Here is a 26854-nt window from a genome sequence, read left to right on the forward strand (position 1 = left end):
TTAAGCAAGAGTAAAACCTGAATAGTAACTCATTTTTCCTCAGAACGTATTTAAATGTGGAACCACCTTCAGAAGAAGTATACTTCGATAAACCATGTTATCTGAGAGTTGATCCAACTCATTTATTCTCCTCAATGTTTTCATAATTATCCTTTTTGAAGTCATGGAGCCACATTTATATCAGGCCTGTATTTCTACAATCTGCCTTTTGAAGACAGATAATGGACCCATTTCTGCAGTCAAGCCCGCACAAACACAAATTCACCAATTTTCTTAACACGAGCCACATTTAAGCTTCAGTTTAGTGTCACTGAGTACCATAAAATACACTGAGAAAGCTTCTTCTGCAAACAAATATCTCTGACATTCATACAGCCTGGTGAAGAGTACAATTTACAGTGAAAGAAAAGATCAAATAGCACCAAGCAAGGGAAGAATGAGAGCACTGTGGTGGGGTTCATTCAGGAGCCTGACGGCTGTAGGGAAGAAACTATCTTTAAGCATGTTAGTGCACGCTTTCATTTTTAAACTTTGTCCCTAATGGAAGAAGAAAGAAGACAGGGTGTGTGGGATGTGATGAGTCTTTCAGTGTGCTGGCACCCTTTCTTAGGCAGATGGAGTCCATGGAGGAGAGGAATGTTTACATTATGTTCTGAGCTGCATTCACCACCTCCTGTAGCTTCTGATCCTGAGGCAAGATATAATTTCTTAACCGTCAGTCAACATGTTTGTCCCAGGTCACTGGGTCATTGAGATGTTATTCCTAAGACCTTGAAGATTTCAGCTCCTTTAATGTGGGCAGGGGTGTAGGCAGGACATTTGATAAAATCTAATCCAAGTACAAAACAAGATTACTGCTCTTAATGTTGGCTATTTTTGCATCCACAATGCACAAGCAACTCCTCCCCCCCCCCCCCCCCACCCCACTCAGGTCATATCTTGAGTGCCTTATTTACTTCCCAACATTCAAGCACCACTTCATCTTTTCCATGTCTTTCATTAAGCCAAAAGTGTTTCCTTCCTTTCTCTGTCATTTCATTCATGCCTTAAAATTAGTCAGCCAACTACTCATCAGCACTTATCCCCTGCTAGTTTCTTATTTACAACATACATGCCTGGGTGAAAACTAATGATCAGGCAAAGTGTCACAGCAATAGAGTGTCAGAGTTATAGAATTTGGAAACCTCAATTTATGCCAATAAAGTTTGTCCATCTGAGCTAGTTCCATTTGCCTGTGTTTGCCTCAAATCCATCCCAATATCTTTTAAATGCCATGATTGTACCTGCACATTGGGCCTGACATTGTGGGGGAACTCAGGCAGTGAGGTAATATGGGTTGTGCTAAGAAGAAAGGTGCAGTCCACTAAATAAATCGATGTGAGGCGCTGCCTCAAAAAGGCAGTCCACATCATAAAGGACCTCCATCACCCTGCTCACAACGTCTTCTCACTGCTCCCTTCAGACAGAAGATTCAAAAGCCTGAAGACCAGCACCTGGTTTATTTCCATCAGCTATCATGCTCTTGTGTAGATTAAGCCTATGTCTACAGGGCTTGTGCTCTGTGGTGAGTGTTGGATGTGGGCTCCCTGGGAAACTCCAAGCCTCTCCAATGCCTCTAACTGCAGCTCCTTAGGGACCATGTACAGGAACTGGAGCTGTGGCTTGATGACCACTACTCATTAGGGAGAGGGAAGAGACAACAGACAGGAGCTACAGGGAATTCGTAGAGAGCACCTCTGAGACCATCTCCCCTCAGCAACCAGTATATTGACCTGGATAGTATTGCTGAGGATGACCTGACGGTGAACCATGGTGACCAGGTCTCCAGCAATGCAAGGCCACTGTAGTGCAGAAGATGAATATCCTTGCAGTTGTGTTCGGTGATTCTATACTGAGGAGGATGGAAAAGAGATTCTGCAGATGCCGGGGTGTGGGTTGGATCCGATCGAGTCCAAAACATTCTGAGGAGAGAGGATAAACAGCCAGAAGTCTTGGTACATGTTGGTACCAATGATGTAGGAAAGATAAGTAGGGAGAATACAAGGAATTAGGAAGGAAGCTGAGAAGCAGGACCTCCTGGGTGGTAATCTCAGGATTATTGCCTGTGTCTTGCGCTAGTGAGGGCAAAAAAATAGTGATATCAGGCAGATAAATGCGTGGCTGAGAAGCTGGTGCAGAGACCAAGTGTAGTGATGTAATGTATTCTGCTGTCTGCTTGCTATTGGTTATGACTGTAGATTGGCTCCATCCTACTGGTATAACAGGTAGTGCAACTTATCCCACCAGTCAGTGGAGATGGCTTCTTCTGTTAATAAAAGCCTATAGTACGATACAAGACTGATCCTTGCTTGTGACATATCAATTTTATTAACAGAAGAAAATTATGGATACTTCCCTGAAACCTGGAAGACTCGAGATAGATCAAGATGCCACCCGAGCCGGAGAAAAGTTCCACCACTGGCTCCAGTGTTTTGAAAGCATCCATGCGAAAGAACAATGTCGTGCAACATGCCGAGAAAATGGACCATTCCGTGGCTCTCCTCGGAGACGTCCCTACTCGGTGGTCAGAGAAGTAGCTGGCCATCAGAACGCAGTGAATCCCCTTAAAACCTATTATGATGTGTCTCAGAACACCCTGTTCGCAAGACCCCAGCTTCAAGCAACAAGCAGGTGAGAGCGTAGATGTTTTCGCGCTCGCCCTGAAAGTGCTATCAAGGGACTGTGTCTGCGCTGCCATCGCGGCGAAAGCCCACCGTAAGTTCCTGATATTAGACATGTTCATAAGCGGTCTGGAATCGGGATACGTTATGACAACGTCTACTGGTGACTCCGGGCTTGACCTTTAATGCGACTCTGCAACAAGCGAAGATGCTTCTAACTGCGCTACAAGGCGCGAAAGCATTCGAGCAAGGGAGAAGTGCTGAAGCAGAACCCCTCAGACCGACCTGTAGTGAAGATTCGCTCCTGAGCACTACGAAACCACGGGGCAAAAGCCAGTCCCCTAAGTGCTACTTCTGTGGCTTGGCACTCCATGCCCGCAACCAGTGCCCCGCACAGCAAGATACCTGCGCCAACTGTGGGAAGAAGGGCCATTGGGCCAGAGCTTGCCGAGCTAGAGAGTCGACATCTGGCACTCGTGGCGAGCAGAAGAAGAAGCAGCGCTCAAGCGCCACGATGCCGAGCTGGAGAATCAATGATTCATCTAGCCCACTTTCAACTTCTTCTGAATCATCCAGCGGATTGACCAGTGGCAAGGCGAGGCCCTACATGCCACTGCCAAAAGGAGATCCAATCCTGGCTTCCATGAAGGTAAATCAAGATAAATCCTACGATCTGCAGCCAATCACGATGAAAGTGGAGGTAAATGGGCAGCCTGTTAACTGTTTATTTGATTCAGGCAGTACAGACAGTTGCATTCACCCTTCGAACGCTAGAGCATTAAATCTTGTGTTATACCCATCTAAGCGCACAATCACGATGGCTTGCTCGGGATTAGAACAAGATGCAAGTTACTGCAAAATTAATTTTAAAATACATGACAATGAATATACTGACTTCAAGATTTCTGTACTCCCTGGCCTATGCGCTCCAATGCTTCTGGGTCAAGACTTCCAATGCTAAATGAAAAGTATCATATTAGCATTTAATGGCCCTTTGCCATCCATCACCGTCTCGTCAAAGAAGTTTTGTGGTTTGTCCACACTAAATTAAAGCCCCTCGTCTCTTCACTAATTTGACTTCAGCTTGTAAGCCTATAGCTACAAAAAGTAGGAAAGACTCTTTAGTAAAGATGAGGTTAAGAACTTGTTAAAGGAAAACGTCATCGAGCCCAGAACATCCTTGGCGTGCTCAAGTAGGAGTGGTCAGAAATGGCGCGAAACCTAGAATGGTCGTGGATTATAGCCAAACTATAAACAGGTACACTCAACTAGATGCTTACCCCCTGCCTCGCATCTCAGACATGGTTACTCAAATTGTCCAATACGAGATATACTCTACTATTGATCTGCCATCAGCTTAACACCAAGTTCCCATCCATAAGGATGAAAGGCAGTTTACTGCTTTTGTGGCAGATGGCAAACTCTTCCAGTTTAAGAGAATTCCTTCTGGCATCACTAACGGGGTATCCGTTTTTCAAAGAGAGATAGATAGGTTAGTGGATACCTATAAGTTGCAGGCCACTTTTCCCTATCTGGACAATGTTACCATCTGTGGCAAAGACTTAAATAATCACGATCGGAATTTACAACAGTTCCTCCAAGTAGCCAAAACCTTGCATTTAACCCTGAATAATGACAAATGTGTGTACTGCACGAAGAGCCTGCCAATATTAGGCTACGTAGTAAGTAAAGGAGAAATCAGTCCAGATCCAGAGAGAATGTGACCACTCATGAATATGCCCCCTCCAATAACACAAAAGGCCCTCAAGCGTTGTTTAGGGTTTTTCTCCTATTACGCTCAGTGGGTGCCAAGCTACACTGACAAAGCACAACCTCTTTTTAAAACCGTCAGTTTTCCTTTGAGTAATGAGGCCTTCCAAGCCTTTGAAAACATTAAAAAAGATATAGCCAGGGCCTCCATATCTGGAATTGATGAGGATTTACCTTTTCAAGTGGAATCGGATGCATCTGATTTTGCTCTAGCTGCCACACTAAATCAAGCTGGCAAACCTGTAGCCTTCTTTTCTCGCACATTACGTGGACCAGAAATAAAACACTCATCCATTGAAAAGTGTTCCAGAGTTCTGTGTTGTGTATTGGCCTATGTGCTGTGTGGTTTTGTGTTGGAAAGTGACAGTTTGCGTTAGAGAGCCAAGGTGAAGGTGGACTGCTGAGAGAGTGAGAGACGGACTGAGCATGTGCAGAAGATGATCTAAAAATTTCTGGACTTGGAGGATAAACCTGTGGAGCGGGAGGAGGCCCAGTGCATGAGTCATGGTCTGGAGGACAATTTAGAATGTTGGGCATTTTAAAAGGGGTGAACATTCCGAAGGCAGCCAGAAGGATCCAGACCAGGTCATTGTTCCTCTCTCTGCAGCAACACAAGACAACTTCAAATTTTATTCTCTCTCTCAAAGATCTTATGGCTTCAGTTTACCAAACAAACTGAATTTTGTTTATGATGTTTGCTTCGGTCGAGATCTAAGTTTTGTGTGTTTTGTGTCGAAGTTTTTCTGTGGGCTGGTTGGAAATATAACTTTGATTTTAATTACATATGTTATATTTAGGCGGGAAATTTATTAGTTTCACACTGTTATAGAAATTTGCATAGTAACCAGTGGGCATTGTTATAAAAGGGGGGATTTTTAATTAAAGTTTGAAGGTGAATTTTTTGTTAATAAAGTAATTGTTCATCTTTAGCCCTGTGTGATATGCCTTCTTTGTGGTTGCTGGTTTGATCTTGTAACATTAAAAAATTCTTTTTTAGATTATTTGCTGATCATGAGCATTGCATTTTAATAATTTTGACCACGTGGCCATTGAAAATGCTATCTTTTTATTTTGAGTATGTTAGAACAAAATAATGTAGTAAAAAAACCTACCAGGTTTGATATCCTTATAAACGTAGCTTTCCAGGGAAAACAAGAATTCTCCTGAAGAAGCACCTTCATCCCATTATGCAGCAATGACGATAAACAAGACGAAGACAGTATTCACAATTGAGTTAATCGTGAAGGCATTTTAACCAGATTTTCAAATTTGAACAATTAAATGTTGTTACACTTTGAAGAGCCATGTAGTATTAATATTTAAAAACACAATTTTCAAGAGAAATCTTCCAATATGGCTTTGCTGCAAACTGTAATGGAATTCTGTCATATAAACCAGATTTTCGTTAAATTCTTTCTGAATATATGTCCACTTAACCTGAAGAGGGTGTGACAGTGGGTGTCAGAACAAGGGAAAATGCAAGACATTTTGACACTGTGCAAGAGTAACATCTTAACTTGGCTGCACACCTCCTAGACAAGAAACAATAATTCTGTGTTCATGGTGAACTCTACAAAAAATATGTTCTTTGTACTGTACTTGCAGCGAAATTCCTGAAAAACCGAAATATGGTTAACAAATCTTGCTGAACAGTTTGGACACTAAATTATTTATTGAACAATTCCCATGTAATTATATATCACTTCATATTGCCATTAACCCCACTATAAAAGCAAACCAGAGATAGTTTGGGACATGTGCACATCCGTGAATGATTTCTTTCTTTGGCTTGGCTTCGCGGACGAAGATTTATGGAGGGGGTAAAAAGTCCACGTCAGCTGCAGACTCGTTTGTGGCTGACAAGTCCGAAGCGGGACAGGCAGACACGATTGCAGCGGTTGCAGGGGAAAATTGGTTGGTTGGGGATGGGTGTTGGGTTTTTCCTCCTTTGCCTTTTGTCAGTGAGGTAGGCTCTGCGGTCTTCTTCAAAGAAGGTTGCTGCCCGCCAAACTGTGAGGCGCCAAGATGCACGGTTTGAGGCGATATCAGCCCACTGGCGGTGGTCAATGTGGCAGGCACCAAGAGATTTTTTTAGGCAGTCCTTGTACCTTTTCTTTGGTGCACCTCTGTCACGGTGGCCAGTGGAGAGCTCGCCATATAACACGATCTTGGGAAGGCGATGGTCCTCCATTCTGGAGACGTGACCCATCCAGCGCAGCTGGATCTTCAGCAGCGTGGACTCGATGCTGTCGACCTCTGCCATCTCGAGTACTTCGACGTTAGGGATGTAAGCGCTCCAATGGATGTTGAGGATGGAGCGGAGACAACGCTGGTGGAAGCGTTCTAGGAGCCGTAGGTGGTGCCGGTAGAGGACCCATGATTCGGAGCCGAACAGGAGTGTGGGTATGACAACGGCTCTGTATACGCTTATCTTTGTGAGGTTTTTCAGTTGGTTGTTTTTCCAGACTCTTTTGTGTAGTCTTCCAAAGGCGCTATTTGCCTTGGCGAGTCTGTTGTCTATCTCATTGTCGATCCTTGCATCTGATGAAATGGTGCAGCCGAGATAGGTAAACTGGTTGACCGTTTTGAGTTTTGTGTGCCCGATGGAGATGTGGGGGGGCTGGTAATCATGGTGGGGAGCTGGCTGATGGAGGACCTCAGTTTTCTTCAGGCTGACTTCCAGGCCAAACATTTTGGCAGTTTCCGCAAAGCAGGACGTCAAGCGCTGAAGAGCTGGCTCTGAATGGGCAACTAAAGCGGCATCATCTGCAAAGAGTAGTTCACGGACAAGTTTCTCTTGTGTCTTGGTGTGAGCTTGCAGGCGCCTCAGATTGAAGAGACTGCCATCCGTGCGGTACCGGATGTAAACAGCGTCTTCATTGTTGGGGTCTTTCATGGCTTGGTTCAGCATCATGCTGAAGAAGATTGAAAAGAGGGTTGGTGCCAGAACACAGCCTTGCTTCACGCCATTGTTAATGGAGAAGGGTTCAGAGAGCTCATTGCTGTATCTGACCCGACCTTGTTGGTTTTCGTGCAGTTGGATAATCATGTTGAGGAACTTTGGGGGACATCCGATGCGCTCTAGTATTTGCCAAAGCCCTTTCCTGCTCACGGTGATTTACTCTCAGACTAAATACTCGCCTAACTTACAAATAGTAAAAAATTTCTAAATTCTAATTCACTGCACACTTGGAAAATGTAATGTCTACAGGAATAGTTTATCCAGCAACTTGACTGCAAATACTTAGATCACACAAAAAATTGAACCATCATAAACAGACTCAGCAGATTTTAAAAAATTAAAGTCACTTTCAGAATTAATCTAATGAAATTGATGCAGGATATAAATATCCTGGAGGAATGAATATACAATTATGTTGCATTAAATTAATGAGCCGGCAATTATTGAATTATAAACTAATTGTATGACCAGCATTTCCTGAAAATCAAGTCTGGAGTTATCCATTACTGTATAGTTCACCCACGACAGAAAGCAATTCAGCATAAAGACTCACTTTATTCAGTTTCTCCCAGCTCACAATTATGAAAACTAAGTTGATCTTCAGAACTACAGAATCAATTTAGACTGACTGAATTGTACAAGTCCTGCCCTGGTTTAACCTTCCAAAGTGCAACAGTCAATTAAATTACATCCATCATTCAGTGGCCCACTTTTCTTTAGTTTATAATCACTGATAACCTTTCATTGTCCACTAATCTTACCATGCGAACTACACTGTCATCCATGTTGTTAACAAACGGCAGTGGACCCAGCACCACTGGTCACATACTTCCAATGTGACTATCAACCCCATTCTCTGACTTCTACCAGCAAGCCAATTTTGTATCCATTTGGCCAGCTCCCTCTAGATCCCATGCAATCCAACCTGCCAGACCACACCAGCCTATCATGCAAGACCTTGTCAAAGGTCTTACTACAAGTCCACATAGACAACGTCTACCACCAAATCTCATCAATCTTCTTGGTCACCTCTTCAAACAATGCAATCATTTGTAAAACACTCTTTCATATACACAAAGCCATGCTGAATATCCCTAACAAGTCCTTGCCTTTCCAAATGCAAGTAGATCCTGTCTCTCAGAATCCATAGAACATTACAACACAGAAAAAAAGGATCTTCAGCTCTTCTAGTCTATGCCAAACTACTATTCTGCCTGGTCCCATTGACCTGTACCCATGCTATATCCCTCCATACCTCTCCGATACATGTACAGGTCCAAATTTTCCTTGAATGTTAAAACTGAGCCCACATTCACTACTTCAGCTGGCTTCTATTCTATCCTCCCACCACAATCCCTTCCAGTAACTTACCCATAAAGTGTGTGATCCTATAGTTCACTGGCTTATCCTTACAGCCTTTTAAACAAAAAGTACCATATTAGGTACCCTGCAATCTTCCATAACTTCACCTGTGCTCAACAAAGATACAAATATCTCTGCCAGGGATCGTGCTTTCAGAAACATCCGAGGATATATTTGCTCAACCCCTGGGGGTTCATCAACCTTTACGTGTTTTAAGACCTCCAGCCCCTCCCCTGACCTTTTAACCTTGAGTTGTTCATTATATACCCTGCAATTCTGATTCCTCAAACACATCAGCAATCTTAAAATATACTGGCTCAATTTAGAGCACTTAGTATATGTTTAGATGGAGCACTTTGCATATTCTAATAATTCAGAATTTTTTTTTCTGAATCACTAATATCCAGTCTGACATGACAGTAAACAAGAAAAGGAGCCAGTGGATGAAGGTGTGGATCCCCGCGGAGGTTGTGGGGAGCTGTAGCAGAGGAGAGAGCCACGGCCTGCTGGCATAGATGTGAAATTATTTATAGGTATCGAAATGCATGCTTAACTGAAGGCATACAAGCATGGCTGACCACATAAATAATTTTCTTCAGATTAGAACTTGAATAATCAAAAATACATGCAGATTTCATTGTAGGGTAAAATGCAAAAACTGGAAAATTTTGCCGAACACCTTTTTTTGCTGCTTTTTCCAAGGCTTCTTCAATTCGCAAAAGCTCTTTTTGCTTATTTTCCTGCCGTTGTTTCTCTTCCCTTTCGGCATCATATTGAATACCTTTGGAAGGACAAAAAAGACAATGACTTTTTCAAGCATATGTTAACTTTTTTTTAAAATCAATTTTGGCCTGAAAAAGTCAAGAAACATCACATTTTTCACAAAAGCATGCAATATTTGTTAAATTCAAAAATTTTGCATGAATACTTGACCTTATCTAATAGAAACAAAGCATGAGAGTCAATAATTATAGCGGTGGGGGAGGGGGGGGGAGAAATGTGACACTAAGATTCACATTCAAGTTTCATATTGATGTCGGTAACATTGCAGATACACTGACTTAAGCAAATCACTGACTCAATAAAGGAGACGTCTGACTACAGAATAAAACTCATTCTCTTCAATTTTCTCTTCAAAGTGAAAGAAGAATTTTTCATCAAATCAAATTAAAATAAAACAAACTACAGATGCTGGAAATCTGAAACAAAAACATAGAAATTCTGATGCAAGATATCAGACCTAAAATATTAAACACTTCACTTTCCATAGATGCCTCGGAACCTGCTGACCTTTGGATTTACCCTGCTATGGATTCTATCCAACGAGGAGTGACAACTCGAAGATGCTCAGTTCTGGTCTCCAAACTATAGGAAGGATATAGATAAGGTGGAGAGGGTGCAGAGAAGGTTTACAAGGATGTTGCCTGGCTTACAGCATCTGGATTACAGGGAGAGATTAAGGAGACTGGGACTTTATTCACTGGAACGTAGATAGCTGAGAGGGGACTTGATAGAGGTATTTAAAATTATGAAAGGATTAGATAGACTAGACATAAACAGACTCTTTCCCCTGAGGGCAGGGGAGGTTGGAACAAGAGGGCATGAGTTAAGGGTAAGGGGGCAAAACTTTTGGAGAAATATTTTTCACTCAGCGAGTGGTGGCAGAATGGAATGATCTTCCAAAAGAGATAGTTGCAGCAGGGTCGCTTCTGTCATTTGAGAGACAGTTGGATATGTACATGGATGTGAGGGGGTTGGAGGGTTATAGGCAGAGAGTGGGAGAGTTGAGCTAGTGGAGTTGTTCAAGTGAACTGGAGCAGACTCGAAGGGCCGACATGGCCTGTTTCCTCGAACCCAACAAATACTTTTGACTCCAATGATCACTAAGGACTATTGAACACTTTCCTCAAACATAGTCCTCAATAGTTTCATGTTACAACACAATTAATATTTCAATTTTAGAAATGAAATAATATTCAATGTTACTTACTTCCCTCTGGAACAACCAGAAGGTACAAACCATCCAATGTGGCTACCACTGCCTCACTGTACAGATTCTTCCATGGAATCTTCAAAGTAAGTTTGTCTATAATCAAGAAGAGTCACAGTTAAACAAACAAAGCACAATATACACACATAACAGTTGAGATAATAATACAGTGCCCTCCTCCATAATGTGTGTGATGACATTTTCTTTCCCCGTGCTCCACAGTTTTAAATTTGTAATCAAACAATTCACATCAAATTTAAGTGCACATTCCAGATTTTATTCAAGGTCATTTGAATACATTTGGATTTGACCATAGAGAAATTACAGCAATTGTTATACATGGTCCCTTCATTTTTCAGGGCACCATAATATTTGACTCATAGCAATGGTATTAAAGTAGTCGTGATTGCTAGAAGTCTGTGATTTATAGTCATTACCAGATGCTGAACATCTTCTTTGGTGATGCTCTGCCAGGCCTCTACTGCAGCCATCTTCAGCTCCTTGTTTTGGGACTTATCCCCTTAGGTTTTCTCTTCAACATATGGAAGGCAAGCTCAATTGGATTTAGGTCAGATGATTGACTTGGCCATTCAAGAATTTTCCAGTTTTTAGTTTGAAAAACTCCTTTGTTGCTTTAGCAGTGTGTTCGGGATCACTGATATACTGTAGGATGAAGTGCCGTCCAATGGAGGCATTTACTCAAACTCAGAAAAGATGCTATTGTACACTTCTATTCTGGAAAATATACCCATACACTATTATGTATTCTTTAATCCATTACTATGTAACAGTTTACTATGTACTTCAATGACACTGTTTATGGGAAATATTAATGTAATTAAGCATGTAGAAAAGTTGGATGATTATAGTATGTGTAGAATTTACTGACTCCAGAGCCTAACTTTAAAATACAAAGAGGGAAAATATCTTCATCCTCAAGGTTACACAAAACTGCTAACTTTAAAACACAAGTCCAGAGAAAAAAACATCAAGGTCATAAATGGGAGTAACAGAAGGTCAGATAGGAGAAGTTAGACAGGACAAGGTAGGGGGAACCATAGTGGCGAGTGATTTATTCCAAAACAGGCTGGTTACAAGAAGTGTAGGGCAAAGAGAAGTGATAAAAGTACCATGACCGAGAAACGAACCCAGGATGAGCGAATTGGTACAAAACATCAATCAAAGTCGAACATTGATATGTAACTGAAAATCTGTATTAAAAAAGGACAGTGTCTCACAGCAACGGGCATTTCTGAGTCCAGGCTTTGATTTGTCTCAGTTTTTGTTTGCAAATAAAGGCTTGCACTCTTCTGAAGAATTCTCCATGTTTCCTGACTCATTTTTGGACATCAAAAAAACGACAACAAAATTTGACACTGTGAGCAGGGTTGGAAAGAGACTAGTCGGAAAAGAGGTGGCTGGTCAAGAGCGCTTCCCAGCCCCTCGGGGATCAACAGAACAACTTCTCGGAACCACCCGCAAAAGGGTAAGCGGTTTTCGCTTTAAATTTGGACTAAAATCTTTTGGGAATGGGAGGTCTCTGGGGACACAGAAGTGCCAAATGACAGTCAGAGGGTCTCTCCGATCCAAAGAATCTGCTGACAAATTGGACTAAAGGAGGCTTGGATCACTGATCAGGAAAACTGTGCAGTGGAGTGAGTAGAGTTTGATTAAAGGAAAAATTCCACGTGGTGTTGGTCAGTCCTCGTGGATACCGCCCTAAGTGAGTAGGGGACTGAATGGGCAGGAGACATTCTGCGGATACTGCCCTAAGTGAGTAGGGGTGCGCACGGGCGGTACAGGTAAGTTAGATAAAATTGGGATCAATTGGACAATTTAAAACCACAAAGTGTGAGGGAAAAAGTAGAATACATCATAGTGACTACAACAATTGACAGGACAGAAACAAAGACAGCGATTTGACCAATTGATGAAATGTGCTGAACAAAAGAGTGCAATGAATAAAGCAACTGCAAATGAAATATTAAGTAAGAAGTTCCCAGTATCTAAAAATGATATAAAAACTGAAAAATGGGAAAAGAGAATGAAAAAATTAACTAAATGGCCAAAGTAAGGTACCTTCGACATAAACATTATAAACTTAAAGATTAATCCGAAATATGAGAACGAAAGTGGGCAGGAGGTGAAGATACTGAAACTTTTCAGGACAGGGAGAGAGACAGGGGATGAGGCAATGAGGAGAACGAAAGAATGGAAAAAAAACTGGAGAAACAGCCTGAACAGGAGGAGAATCAAGAAAAGAAACTGACATCATGTGGAGTAAATGTAACTCAGTGTTCTTATTCAACCTTGATACAGGGATATAGGGGAGGGGGCTACAAGAGGTGTATGTAATAGTAATTTACCCTGTATGTAGAATAATGATATAATCTTTTAGTTCAACTTGTTTTCTTGAGTGCATAAAAGTTGATGCATCCATTTGTTGAATAGAGACCTCCGAGACAACTTTCAAGGCCGAAAGCAGTAAAGGTTCTCTCAGGTTAACTTGGTGTCCAATAAAGAGTTAACTGGACCAATTCTGTGTGCTGTGTTCTTTGCATCAGGAAGTGGCAGTTTTAATACATTTGGCAAACCAGCCGGGAGTCTAAGATTGAGGAATGCTTGCTGGATGGGGTCAGTGACCGGCTGAACTAGCATCTAAAGACCAAAGAACGGGCTCACGGGACACTTCCCCGGTTCTTCTCTTAAGGTGTTAGATCAATTGATCCCTCCCATCCTTTTGCATAACTTTGACGAACTCCAGATGAACTAGGAGTGTTGCATCCTGAGCAAAGAGGATAAGGGGTTGAGGATTTGCCTGGTGAGGGAATAAAAGTACTGTCCAGCATAACATGTTGCCCTAGTTCTGACGCCCTGCCTTAGACTGGTAGTTAAGAGGGGAAATCCCCCACGCGAAGGTCAGGACCTTGAAGTGGGTGCAGAGGAAGAAAAGAACAACACGGTCCAAATGTGTGATAAATCAGGAGTAAATGCTCCGAGGGGTAAAATGTTGGCATAGGAGGGGCATGTCACTAATCTAAGAAAGTAGAACCTTCCAAAGGAAGGAAGGTCTTATCTGCCTACAAAATAATCCTGGTAAAGAAATCGAATGCCTACCATTTGAGTGTACGTGGATTGATTTTATAGAATTAAGAACGTAACTACAAGTATTGTTATGGGGACCCTGGAATAGACAATGCGTTATTTATATCTGGAGTATGGTAAAAATTTAAATTGGACAGTGAGTTGTGCAACTCAGAAAAAGGTAGGAATTGAGGAGGCCAGGAAAGGGCTGGCCAAGTAAATTTATGATAAAGGTAACGATATATCAGAAAAGGGACCGATCGGTCCCATCCATGTTCCAATTACACGAAGCAGGAAGAATAATTTTATAATGGTAGTAATATAGCCGTGGCAAAACAACTAATGTGAAAAATGAATAAGAGCTGGAGAGAGAATGAGAGGAAACATTGAGGATCTCAATTACATGTCTGGAATATTGATTGGTAAACAAACAATCAATCAGGATTGGAAGCTCCTGCCCTGTCTGTGCAGCATATTTTTTTAATGCTTGAATTAAACTTTTCTCCACGTAAGGTGTGTAATAAAAATTAAATTTAAATGAGGAACAGACAAGAGCCAACTATAGAATGTGAAACTGATTTAGCATTTCAGATTAAAGATACAAGTACAATTAAAATGGTAACATTCTCTCAGGCACCAAATGGTTAACAAACAGAAGGTGAAAGAATAAAACCTCGGGGTCCTGATGTCAGGCAGGGCCACCCTATTCTTGCAGGATGATGAGAAGGAAGAATCAAAAGATTCCTTGTGGGCAAGATCACCCCCATATGTACCATAGCAGCCACAGTGTCCAGATCTGTGTTACGATAAAGAAGGTTTCTGACTTAGCTTTGATGCAAAATTCTTTCTTTGGCTTGGCTTCGCGGACGAAGATTTATGGAGGGGGTAAATGTCCACGTCAGCTGCAGGCTCGTTGGTGGCTGACAAGTCCGAGGCAGGACAGGCAGACACGGTTGCAGCGGTTGCAGGGGAAAATTGGTTGGTTGGGGTTGGGTGTTGGGCTTTTCCTCCTTTGTCTTTTGTCAGTGAGGTGAGCTCTGCGGTCTTCTTCAAAGGAGAGAGATGCAAAATTAAGCTGCTACTATAAACAGTCCCTTCATCGTTTATTCAGAAGGTGATAAACTGCTTGAATAGAATGATCTTGCCTGATATGGGGATGAAGCGTAAGTACAGGAGGATGCTCCTACCATCTCATTGAGCTCTGTAAACAGTAGGGGGTGTGCCAGAAATCAAAGTATGAACCACCCCTGCTGGACAATTTCTGTACGAAATGCAATTTCTTTTACTCGTACTACTTAATTATATTTATGCAATAACGTAGATTGACTAAGGAGGAGTGGCAAAGGAGGGGCATGTCACTAATCTAAGAAAGTAGAACCTTCAAAGGAAGGAAGGTCTTATCTGCCTACAAAATAATCCTGGTAAAGAAATCGAATGCCTTCCATTTGAGTGTACGTGGATTGATTTTATAGAATTAAGAACGTAACTATAAGTATTGTTATTATTGATTTGCCTGGCTCCTTAAAGAATAAATTGACCAAGTTGTCAGCAGAAACTGTGTTGAATTGGATAAAGGAATTGGGGATTACAGTTAACCATTAACCCCAGGCAGGAGGAATAGTGGAATGTGCAAATGGAAAAAAAAACTAAAGTGGCCAAATTGACTGAGGAAACAGGGCTAAAATTAGTTAAAAATTGCTACCTCTAGCAGTTTTAAATGCGGATGACACCGCAGGCTATCTGCTGCAGAGATAGTCCACGGAGAGCCAATACAGACATCTTGGGGAGCAAAGCCTGCACAGCCCAGTGGGGATGGATTTATCATTACTAGGTGATGACATAAGCAAATATTTGAGTAATCTATCTAAAAAATTTTTGAGAGATGCATTCACAAGTCAAATAAGCACACCTCAAGGAGGCTGATCCAACAGATCCAAGTGGTGAATATCCTAATGTCAAACCTGAGAATTACATTCTGGTAAAGAATTGGATTGGAAGAAATTGAGAACTTGCTGCCAAGGAAAATTTCAGGTCCCGATAATAACATTGAGTGCAATAAAGCTTGAAGGACAGCCTCACTAGATACTCCAAACAGACTAAAGGAAAAAGGTGCAGCTAAGACGTTAAGACTCTTATTATAACAGACAGAAAAAGAGAGGCCCACCTTCAACATGAGAACTTTATTGTTACGCCTCTTGTCGCCCTGACAGTTGAACTGAAGTCCAGAGACTAAAAAGAGGAATTTTTGGTGGCAGCATAATACCTTTTTAAATGCGTCTTACTAAAATATTGAATGCCTATAGCACCAATCAGAAGTTAGAGCTATTGGCTAATGAATCAGCTAAGGGGTTCCAAGCAGCTAAAGGAAGGTGTCTAGAAAGCCAGCTACACTTATTTGATCAGATAGGCAGTATGACTAGAGGAGGTTGCCAGGGTACTCGCTTTCACAACACAATCACTTCTGAATTAGCACAGTCAGCGTATTTCTCAAATAATAATTACACCATGTGTTTTGATGGTCTGAGTTGGGTGATGTGGGATGGTAAATTTGAAAGATGAATTGCCTTGTATAGAAGACCACTGCTGTGACACAACTGTGGGCACTTTCAGGTGGTCAAAATCCCCCGATGTCAAGCCGCATATTATGCCCATATCTGGCTGTTATTGACAGTGCAGGAGGCGCATGCGAGGAGAACTTTGTAACCCTCCACCAGGAGGGATAATTGCCGGAGCACTGAGGTTCTCCCCCACCCCCCCCCCCCGGGGGGGATAAGACCTTCCTTCCTTTGAAGGTTCTACTTTCTTAGATTAGTGACATGCCCCTCCTTTGCCACTCCTCCTTAGTCAATCTACGTTATTGCATAAATATAATTAAGTAGTACGAGTAAAAAAGAAATTGCATTTCGTACAGAAATTGTCCAGCAGGGGTGGTTCATACTTTGATTTCTGGCACACCCCCTACTGTTTACAGAGCTCAATGAGATGGTAGGAGCATCCTCCTGTACTTACACTTCATCCCCATATCAGGCAAGATCATTCTATTCAAGCAGTTCTGAATAAATGATGAAGGGACTGTTTATAATAGCAGCTTAATTTTGCCTCCTGAAAGCAGCTGCTAAGGGGATGACAATCAGCTGGCAAGTGCCTGACAGCCCCCCTCCCCGTTGCCCCTGGTGTGGGACATCGGAGCAGGGGCGGGCGGCGCGGGCCGTCGGGCTGGGGTGGCCGGCGCGGGCTGTAGGGGTTGGGGTGGTCGGTGTGGGCTGTCAGTGCTGGGGCTGTCCCCATACTGATCCCACTTATGAGGAACAGATTAATTTGTTGCTTTCCAATGCAGGCACCGAGCACCAATGTTTGTTGATAATCTGCCCATAGCCACCAAACCTCGAGTACTCAGAGAGGAATCAGACCAGAAGAGAATTTGAACTAGCAGAGGCATCAGGAGAAATAGATAACCACACACGTCTCGGTGATGCAGAACAACTTACACATGAATCAGTTGGCAAAAGACATCAGGGTGGCAAATAAAAAACCAGGGAATTTGTCAGAGGGAATTTGTCAGAGGGAATTTGTCAGAGGGAATTTGTCAGAGGGAATTTGTCAGAGGGAATTTGTCAGAGGGAATTTGTCAGAGGGAATTTGTCAGAGGGAATTTGTCAGAGGGAATTTGTCAGAGGGAATTTGTCAGAGGGAATTTGTCAGAGGGAATTTGTCAGAGGGAATTTGTCAGAGGGAATTTGTCAGAGGGAATTTGTCAGAGGGAATTTGTCAGAGGGAATTTGTCAGAGGGAATTTGTCAGAGGGAATTTGTCAGAGGGAATTTGTCAGAGGGAATTTGTCAGAGGGAATTTGTCAGAGGGAATTTGTCAGAGGGAATTTGTCAGAGGGAATTTGTCAGAGGGAATTTGTCAGAGGGAAATGCAAACACCAAATATAATGAATATCTAAAACAAAGAACCGTATAGCACAGGAACAGCCCCTTTGCCCACATGTCTGCACCCCCAATTAAACTAGCCCCACACTGATCCCACTGCTCTGCTCTGCTCTCTCCCCATAGCCCCGTGTTGGTCCCCACACTGATCCCACTGCTCTGCTCTCTCTCCACAGTCCCGTGTCGGTCCCCACACCGATCCCACTGCTCTGCTTTCTCTCCACAGTCCCGTGTCGGTCCCCACACCGATCCCACTGCTCTGCTCTCTCCCCACAGTCCCGTGTCGGTCCCCACACCGATCCCACTGCTCTGCCCACCCCACAGTGTCGGGCTGATACAGGGCTGTAGGGAGAGCATGGGGCAGTGGGATCAGTGTGGGGACCAACTTGGGGCTATGGGGAGAGAGCAGAGTGAAGGAACAGGAAGGAAAAGTTCCTGTACAATTTGAAAGGCTGGAAGATTACTGGTGAACTGAGTGCAGGTAAGGTCTCAAGGAGAGACAAGTGAATCTACCTTTGATGCTGAGTTTACAATTTTGGAATCCATAGCTCATCAGATGGGCAATATGTCAACACAAATTTCTACTCAGATTGACCAGGGATTTATGAAGATCATTGAGAAAATGACTAATATCTGTGAGGAGGTCTTAAGAAAGACATTTCTGTTGTTAAAGCTGATGTTAACAGATGTTTGAATATGGTGGATATAGTGCAAGATAATTTTAACAAAATGGAAGGTGCCTTTCAAGATTGCAGAGAACAAGTGGAACGTAATACAGAAAAAATAGCAGTGCTTGCGGTATCAAGATAGGGATGCGGTTCAAAATGCGCGTAGATGCCAATCTCAGTTGATGGTTCAGGGTAATAAGGTATTCTTTTATCCAGATTTAAGCCAGAAAATTATTAGGAGGGCTGTGGAGGAAGGGACAAAAGTTTTCTTTTTGGTATCCTGCAGTTTTGAAGGTTTTTTTATGGCAACTTTCAATCACAGTTTTTTGAGAATAATCGCAATGCTTTAATTTTTGTTAACTCTTTGCCTGAAAGGCAATCTTCTCCTAAGAGGAAGACTTCTGATAAGAAGAATGAAAATGGGAATGGAAAGGCAGATATGTCAAAAAGTCTGATTGACATTGATGGATCCAGAACAAACTGTGGGACTGAATTCATTGGGGTTATGAACTGATTTTGATTTATAATTTTGTAAGTCCGTTTTGGGGGGGAGGAGGTGGAGTGGCTGACGCTGAAGCTTTTGGAAGTCATCTGCCACCTGTGGGGGGGGGGAAGGGGGGTTATTTCTTTCCACACCCAGTGTCAAAGGAATTTGTGTGAACCTTAACAATCCTGTTACCCTGGGATCTGACATCAGATGGGGGGAGTCCTCATCTCCATATCCCTTGAAAGATCAGCTGGGTATCGCAAGCAATGTATCAAGATAGACTGCAGTAGTTGTCCAGGAAATGGCTTCCTCCATACTGCTCTATGAGCTCTATCCAGCTCCAGTCCAGTCGGTAAATGTGCTAGTCCCAAGACCTCCAGAATCCATTTTTGAAAAAACTGGACTGGATTCGGTCCCTCAAAGTCTTCCAGAAGACCGACTATCTTAACATTGTTCCTCCAACTCCGGTTCTCCAAAGCATCAATCTTCTTTAACAAATCAGTCTTTTGTATTTCCCAACCAGTAAATAAGTTTTCCACCTGCTCCACCTTCTCTTTACAAAAGTCAATATCATCTTTACAATTAATAAACTCTTCTTCAATCTTTTTAAATTTGTCCTGAACTATATCCACAGCTTTCAGATATTTAGCCACATCCATTTTCATTGCAGCCATTTCCCCTTTCATGTCTACAAGTTGCTCCTTCATAGTAGTAAAACCTTGGCTTATTTGTAAAGCCAATTTAGCATTAGAAGGGGATCCTGAGGGGGTCTAGATTCAAACTTAGCAGCCTGGCTCACCCTTGGCCTACCCTAGAATACAGCAGTCTCTTCTTCCGTTAAAAACTGATCTCCTTCCTCCAATTCAACGACGTCCTCTTCCTCCTCTGTCGGGAAATCAGCTGATTCGACCCAACTGCGGGTGCAGACTCTCACCCCCCCCACCCCGGCCCCCCCCCCCAGCCCAGGTGCACTGGGCCGGTGGAGGTCGGGTCTTCCGCAGCCTGGGCCTTTTTAGGCATTATGCACATGCGCGTCAGGACGCAAGGTCCACGACGATGTAGAAAAGGCCCTACCCACAGACTGCCATTGAGGTCGAGGCTGTGAAGAAATAGAGTCCCCAGACTTCAGTGTTAAGGTAGGCCGAGTTTCTTCAGGCATTGTAACTGATTTAATAGCCGTTTTCTTAGTTGTTTTGACCTTTCGTTTTTTTCATTATTGATAGTCTGATACTTCAACTGTACAATCTGTAATTTTTAAGATAATTTAAGAAGTTTAATAGGGATTTTTAAAAGTTCTGCCAGGAGGGGGTGTTTTCCACGTCTTCTCCCTACACCACGTTCCCAAGAGAGAGACTGATCTTGAGGCTTGCAGTGCAGAATGAGATAAATAATCAGGGACCTTTGCTTGTTAAAAATAACAGGGTCTTTTTTATGCTGATTTGAGTTAAACGCTGATTAAACATCGTAAAGAATTTAATTCGGCTAAAGCTGTTCTTTGGAGGAAAGGGTACAAATTTGCTTTTCGTTATCCTGCAGTGTTAAAAAAGTTTTTATGGTGAATATCAGTCCAAATTTTTTTCCCGGATGATGCAGAAGCTTTGGAATTTGCTAATTCTTTACCTGATAATAAGCAGGGTCAGAATTGCCACTTTGTGGCATTTGTCACTCCCGTGAGATTGAGGGAGGTAATATCATTGGGTATTTTTTTTGGTATTGGGTTTTTTTTTAAGTGGGGTTATTCTTTTTGGAGGAGAATCTTTTGTGTATTGATATCGTGGGGAGGGACTTCAACGTTTATGGTGAGAGGATTGAGGAATTCTTAAATGGCGGATTCAAATTCTGTTCATTTTAATGTTAACGGGCTAAATAACCCTATTAAAAGAAAAATGGTATTGGCGTATCTTAAAAAATTGAAGGTTGATGTAGCTTTTTTGCAGTACACTCATTTGACTGATAAAGAGCATCAGAAATTGAAAAGAGATTGGGTTGGGGAAGTAGTATCATCTTCATTTAATTCTAAAGCAAGAGGGGTCGCTATTTTGATTAATAAGAAGTTACCTGTCAAATTGGAATCTGTTTTTGAAGTGGCTAGTAGACTTTTGATTGTTAATTGTACAATTTTTTCAGAATCTTGGATTTTTTTTTGAGAACAAAGAACATTTATTACAACAACAATGCAAAGTTGGGTGCTTCCCCTTACCCTGGGAATACACACATAAGAATTTTGGACTTTAATGAATGTTTATGCTCCAAATATTGATGATGAACAATTTATGGTGGATTATTTTCTTAATTTGAATCAGGCTTATGATAAAATTATGATAGGAGGTGATTTTAATTGTTGTTTAGATCCATTATTGAATAAATCTCCAAAAACGATAATTAGAACTAAGATGGTTAAACTGTTGATGGTCTTAATGAAGGAGTTGAATTTAGTAGATATATGGAGGAAATTAAATCCTAAAGAAAAATATTTTTCATTTTATTCGTTTCAGCATAATCCTTTTTCAAGAATAGATTTGTTTTTAGTGTCAGCACAATTGCAAGGTCAAATTATAGAAGCTGTGTATAATCCAAGGATTTTGTCTGATCACTGTTGTTGATTACTTGTAGTGCTTTGGAGAGGATGGAGAATGTGTACCGGTGGCATTTTAATTCCTTCTTACTTAAAGATCTGGAATTTTGTAAATTTATATATCACCTTCAAAGTTTTTTTGAAGTTGATTCTAAATTTGTTTTTTTTTGGGATGGTTTGAAAGCTTATTTACGGAGACAAATTATTAGTTATATGGTCAAAGTTAAGAAGTGACAAATGGCTGAAGTTGATAAGTTGGAGAAGGAGATCGAGGTTTTGGAGAAAGATTTACAACGTGGTTTAATGGAGGATAAAAATAAATACGATTGGTAAATTTAAAATTGCAGTATAATTTGTTACAAACATAAATTTGAAAGACTCTAACAGAGGACTAAGCAGTGGCATTATGAGTTAGGGGAAAGAGCACATAAAAAAAGTCTTAGCGTGGCAGTTAAAAACAGAACAAGCAACTATAACAATAAATGCTATTCGGTATCAGTCAAAAATTCAATAAACCTCAGGAAATTAATAATGAATTTTGCAGTTTTTATAAGAAGTTGTATACATCTGAGGTAGGGCAGGATGAGGTTGCTTTTGAAGAATTTTTATCCAGTTTAACTTTGCCTACTTTAAATGACAGACATGTTAAAGATTTAGATGCTGGTATCACTGTTAATGAATTAATGGAAGCACTCCGAAATATGCCAAGTGGTAAATCCCCAGGTGATGATGGGTTTACTTCTGAATTTTATAAGGAGTTTCAAGATTTGTTAGTTCCTTTGTTGATGGATATTTTAGACCAGGTGGGTAAAGCTGGCTCCTTACTGGACAGATTCTTTTTCTAAAGCAATTATTACTGTGATTCATGAGAAGGATAGGAATCCCTTGAATGCAGGATCATCTAGACCTATTTCTTTGTTAAATGTGAATTATAAGATTGTAGCCAAGGTTTTGGCTAATCGACTGGCAAAATGTTTACCTGATTCGATTCATGTCGATCAGGCAGGTTTCATTAAGAACTGTTATTCAGCAGACAACGTAGTAAAATTGATTTCTTTGATTAATATTTCATGGCAGCAATCTGACCTACCGATGGTAATTTCTTTTGATGCTGAAAAGGCCTTCAGGTCTTGGAAAAGTTTAACTTTGGCCCTCTTTTTATTGGTTGGGTTATGGCTTTATATTAAAAACCCCACTGCAAGTGTGGTGACGAATGGTCAGACATCTTCACCTTTTATATTGACTAGATCAACTGGACAGGGTTGTCCTTTGTCACCAGCTCTGTTTGCATTGGTTATCGAACCTTTGGCGCAGATGATTAGGCAAGATAATGGGGTAACAGGTATTAGGCTGAATTCTATTGAATATAAGATAAATTTGTTTGCAGATGATGTTCTGATATATTTAACTCTTCCTTTATAGTCTTTTGGAGACTTTACATTAACGTTTGCATCAGGATGGAGCGTTATCTGGTAACACCTTTATTTCAAAATAAGCTTTACCATTTACGATCAATAATCAACTATTGAAGTTATGGGAACAAAAAGGAGTGAAATTGGTAGAAGATTGTTATGAGGTAGGACATTTTATTTATTTTCTAAGAATGAGAGAGAAATATGATGTGACTTTGAGTACTCTCTTTACTTATTATCAGGTTAAAGTCTTATTGTTAGATAATTTTGGACATACCTTGTGTCTTCCTAGAAGATCTAAATTTAAGAATTTAATTTTTGATGGTGGTAGTCAGAAGGGTTTTATATCGAATATATATAATTTATTGCAGGTTAAAATGCCCAAGCCAGATGTAGATAAAACTAGAGTGAAATGGGAGAAAGACTTAGGAATATCCATCTCCCCAGAAGAGTGGATGTCGGTATGTAAAGCTAGTATGACTAAAATTGTGAATATGAGATATAGATTGGTTCATTATAATTTTATTCATCAATTATATTTAACTCTGGAGAAATTGAAGAAATTTAAATATGTCACTTCAGATTTATGTTTTAGATATTATAAGGAAGTAGGAACCTTCTTACACTCGGTAAGACTATGTGAGATGCTTAAACCTTTCTGGAATAAAATTAAAGAATTTTTGGAAGTTATGCTTAAATTTCAAATTCCATTTGACCCTACGATATTTTCATTGGATAATATTAAATCATTGTGTTTAGAGTTAAAATGAGATAACTCTCAAATTGCCTTTTTGAGGTTGGCCTTAGCAGTAGCTGGGAAATGTCTTGAAGTTACATGGAAGAATGAGATTCAATTGAATATTCAATGATTGCTTACGGTATTCTGTTAGAGAAGATGACGTAATTTACAAAATAATTATCCTTTTTTTGTTGAGGTTTGGGCCCATACATGCGTTCTAATTGTTAAAATATTTTCCCAGACATGGGTGGTGTGGTCCAAAACCACGACACATACCTGAATGTACAGCTTTAATTACTCTCCTCCACCTTCATTCTTTTTTTTTGGGGTAGTTTAGTGGGGGGGGGGGGGGGGGTTGGATGGGTGGTATAAAATATGTATTGCAATATATTTTGCATGTATCATTTATTATTGATTATAAATAATTTTTTCTAAAAAAAGGAAGATCAGCTGGGGTGGTGGCTGCCAAGAATCGCAATCATCTCACCTGTGGCTTAACAGCATTGGGTAATGAGACAGTTGCAAGGTTGGAGGCTGTTAATTGAGAATTGGTGGATTCGAGGCTTTTCTCACAACAAAACAGATATACAGTGGATTATCAGTTTGCTACCCAGGGTGGGGTATACTCGAATGTAAGGCATAAGTGAATTACAAAGGTTACAGAGGTGATGCAAGATATCCATAATCAGTTAGACAATTTTAGACAGGGACTGAGGGGCAGAATAGACGGCTTGCTTGGCTAACCTGCATATTTGGAGGGTCATGAGGAGGGGGGGGAGGGTTATATATTTTACATGAAATTGTGATATTAGCTAATTAAAAATAAGCCAAAAGACAAAACTAAGAAAAGGATGTAGTCTTTTAATCAACACAAAATGGAAGCCTGATGTCTAGATTGAGGATGATACAGACTGGTACAGCATCAACTGATGGCTTGGAATGCAGGCAGTGTACATAAGAAATACATGACAATTTCTCAGTTTAGTTCTCTGGGAGACTGGGGTTCAGTTCAAAGGTGGGGGTGAGGAGGAGGAGGAGTGGGATAATCAGACAATCCCACTGGCAGATACTTGGTGACTGTGCATTAAGGAGGGAGGGCTGAGAATAATCTGAGGGTTCCTGGGTCTTTATTCCCGTCTCAGACATGAAGGGACAGGTTTTTGGCTCAGTGGCCCATGGAGTGGGAGAGATAATTCTTTGAAGACTGTGCACAAAATTTTGCAAATCTCCCAGTTTTAAGGATAGCTATTGCAGTTTAATCTGACCTTTTTTGTATGCAGCTTTTTGTCTTCTCTCTCTCTATGTGAGACCATTTAGGTCTCAAAGGAGGAATATATGGAAAATATACCTATGTACTATTCATTATGTATTCATTAATCCATTACTATGTAACAATTTACTATGTACTTCAACTACACTGTTTATGGGAAATATTAATGTAATTAAGTAACAGCCACAGTAGAAAAGTTGGCTGATTAGAATCTGCTGACTCCAGAGCCTGCTAACTTTAAAACACAAAGAAGGAAAATACTTTCATCCCCAAGGTTACACAAAACTGTTAACTTTAAAACACAAGTCCAGAGAAAAAAACATCAAGGTCGAACATGGGAGTAACAGAAGATCAGATTGAAGTTAGACAGGACAAGGTAGGGGGAACCATAGTGGTGAGTGATTTAGTCTGAAACAGGCCTGTTACTAGAAGTTAAGTGTAGCGCAAAGAGAAGTAATAAGAGTACCGTGACCGAGAAACAAACCGAGAATGAGCTAACTGGTACAAAACATCAAAGTTTAACATTGATAAATAACTAAAAATCTATATTTAAAAAATGGCACTGTCTCATAGTGTTATGAGCCCAGAGGACCCCAAAACCCAGCAGCAATAGATATTCACCAAGACCAATGGTTACTTAAATATTGCTTTTAACTATCTTTAAACAGGGAAACAGAATCACACTTTAACTTAACACAATTAACTTAACCCTCTTCTAATTCTAAGCGCACTTGTATGTAATGTGTGTGTAAGTTCAGAAAAGTTCTTTGGGTCACAGTCTGTCCAGTCTCACTTCTCATTCCTCCAAGTTCACTGGTTGCAGGCAATTTAACATTTATAAAGTTCACCAGGCTTTGGGGCTTGAAAGGTAAATGTTACCGCTCAGGAAGGTTCTTGTTGGTTTTCAGAGAGATTTGTTCTTCCAGGACCTCCACAACTGATTCCTTTTTAATCAGCCACTCCAGTGTCTTGCTGACAAAACTTGCCCCGTCAGGGTTCTCCAAATGATAACCTCTTTCTTTCAGGCTACCACCAAGTTCCTTCTTGTTTCACTTAATTCAAGAGAAACATTAGACAGCCAGTCCTGTCCTCTTGCATGAACCACAAGGGCTTTGACCAGGCTGAACTAAGAACTCACAACCCATCTTCCAAATGGGGTTTTCCACAAGCTTGTCAGCTTGTCCTGTTTCAGTCCCAGTTGCTGTTGCTGCCTGTAACACTGTAGAACTAATCTCTGTCTCTCTCTGACACACACATATAGAGAGAAAGCCTGTTCCACTCTCTCTCTCTCTCTCTTGCAAAACCACATGACCCTCTTAAGACAGCAAGTTCCCTTCCAGATCATATGCAGCTCCAACATGCTCTTTCATCTGTTGCCTTTTTGTAAACAACAATCCATTAGTGAAGTCTCTTGGGGCCTCTCCAAAGCTTCTGCAAAGACTGTTGGCCCCGACATGTCGAGCACGGGCAGAGCTCCAGTACTTTAAATAAGATCTGTTTTAATGTGTTTGTATGTGACCTGCACTAAAACCTGCCCCAATTTATATCCAAAAAACATTATCTACCTGTATATTTTGTGACAATAGCAACAGGCATTTCAGAGTCCAAACTTTCATTTTTCTCAGCTTTTGTTTGCAAAGGCTTAAACTTTTCTGAAGAGTTCTCTGCATTTCCCGACTCATTTTTGGACGTTAAGAAACCACAACACTATGAGATCACCCTTTATCTGAAGAGTTCTCGGCATTTCCTGACTCATTTTTGGACGTCAAGAAACCACAACTCTATGAGATCACCCTTTATCTTCCTGCACTCCAAGGAATAAAGCCCCAGCTTGTTCATCCTCTCCCTGTAGCTCAGGCCTTACGAGTCCTGGCAACATCCATGAAAATCTTTTTTGCACCCTTTCCAGCTTGATATTTTTCATTTGAACATTGATCTAAACTG

The 26854-nt window shown here is 41.1% G+C and overlaps 1 protein-coding gene across 6 annotated transcripts in view; it reads right to left on the reverse strand.

Moving 5' to 3' along the window:
• vps13c (vacuolar protein sorting 13 homolog C) overlaps window positions 1-26854 on the reverse strand; it is a 425868-nt gene that overhangs the window by 365146 nt on the left and 33868 nt on the right. For 5 of the 6 annotated variants that reach the window (XR_011346402.1, XM_069902927.1, XM_069902926.1 and 2 more), the window contains exons 4-5: window positions 10745-10840; window positions 9434-9535 (exon numbers count right to left, since the gene is read on the reverse strand). Coding sequence is in view for 5 of the 6 variants with exons in the window: in XM_069902927.1 (XP_069759028.1) it covers window positions 9434-9535; window positions 10745-10840 (198 nt within the window). In the remaining variant the exon portion in view is untranslated. Of the gene's footprint in view, window positions 1-5538; window positions 5606-9433; window positions 9536-10744; window positions 10841-26854 lie in introns of all 6 variants that reach the window. The other variant, XM_069902930.1, reaches the window with a different exon arrangement.

The sequence above is a fragment of the Narcine bancroftii genome, chromosome 11 (assembly GCF_036971445.1).
Source record: "Narcine bancroftii isolate sNarBan1 chromosome 11, sNarBan1.hap1, whole genome shotgun sequence".
Classification (NCBI taxonomy): Eukaryota; Metazoa; Chordata; class Chondrichthyes; order Torpediniformes; family Narcinidae; genus Narcine; species Narcine bancroftii.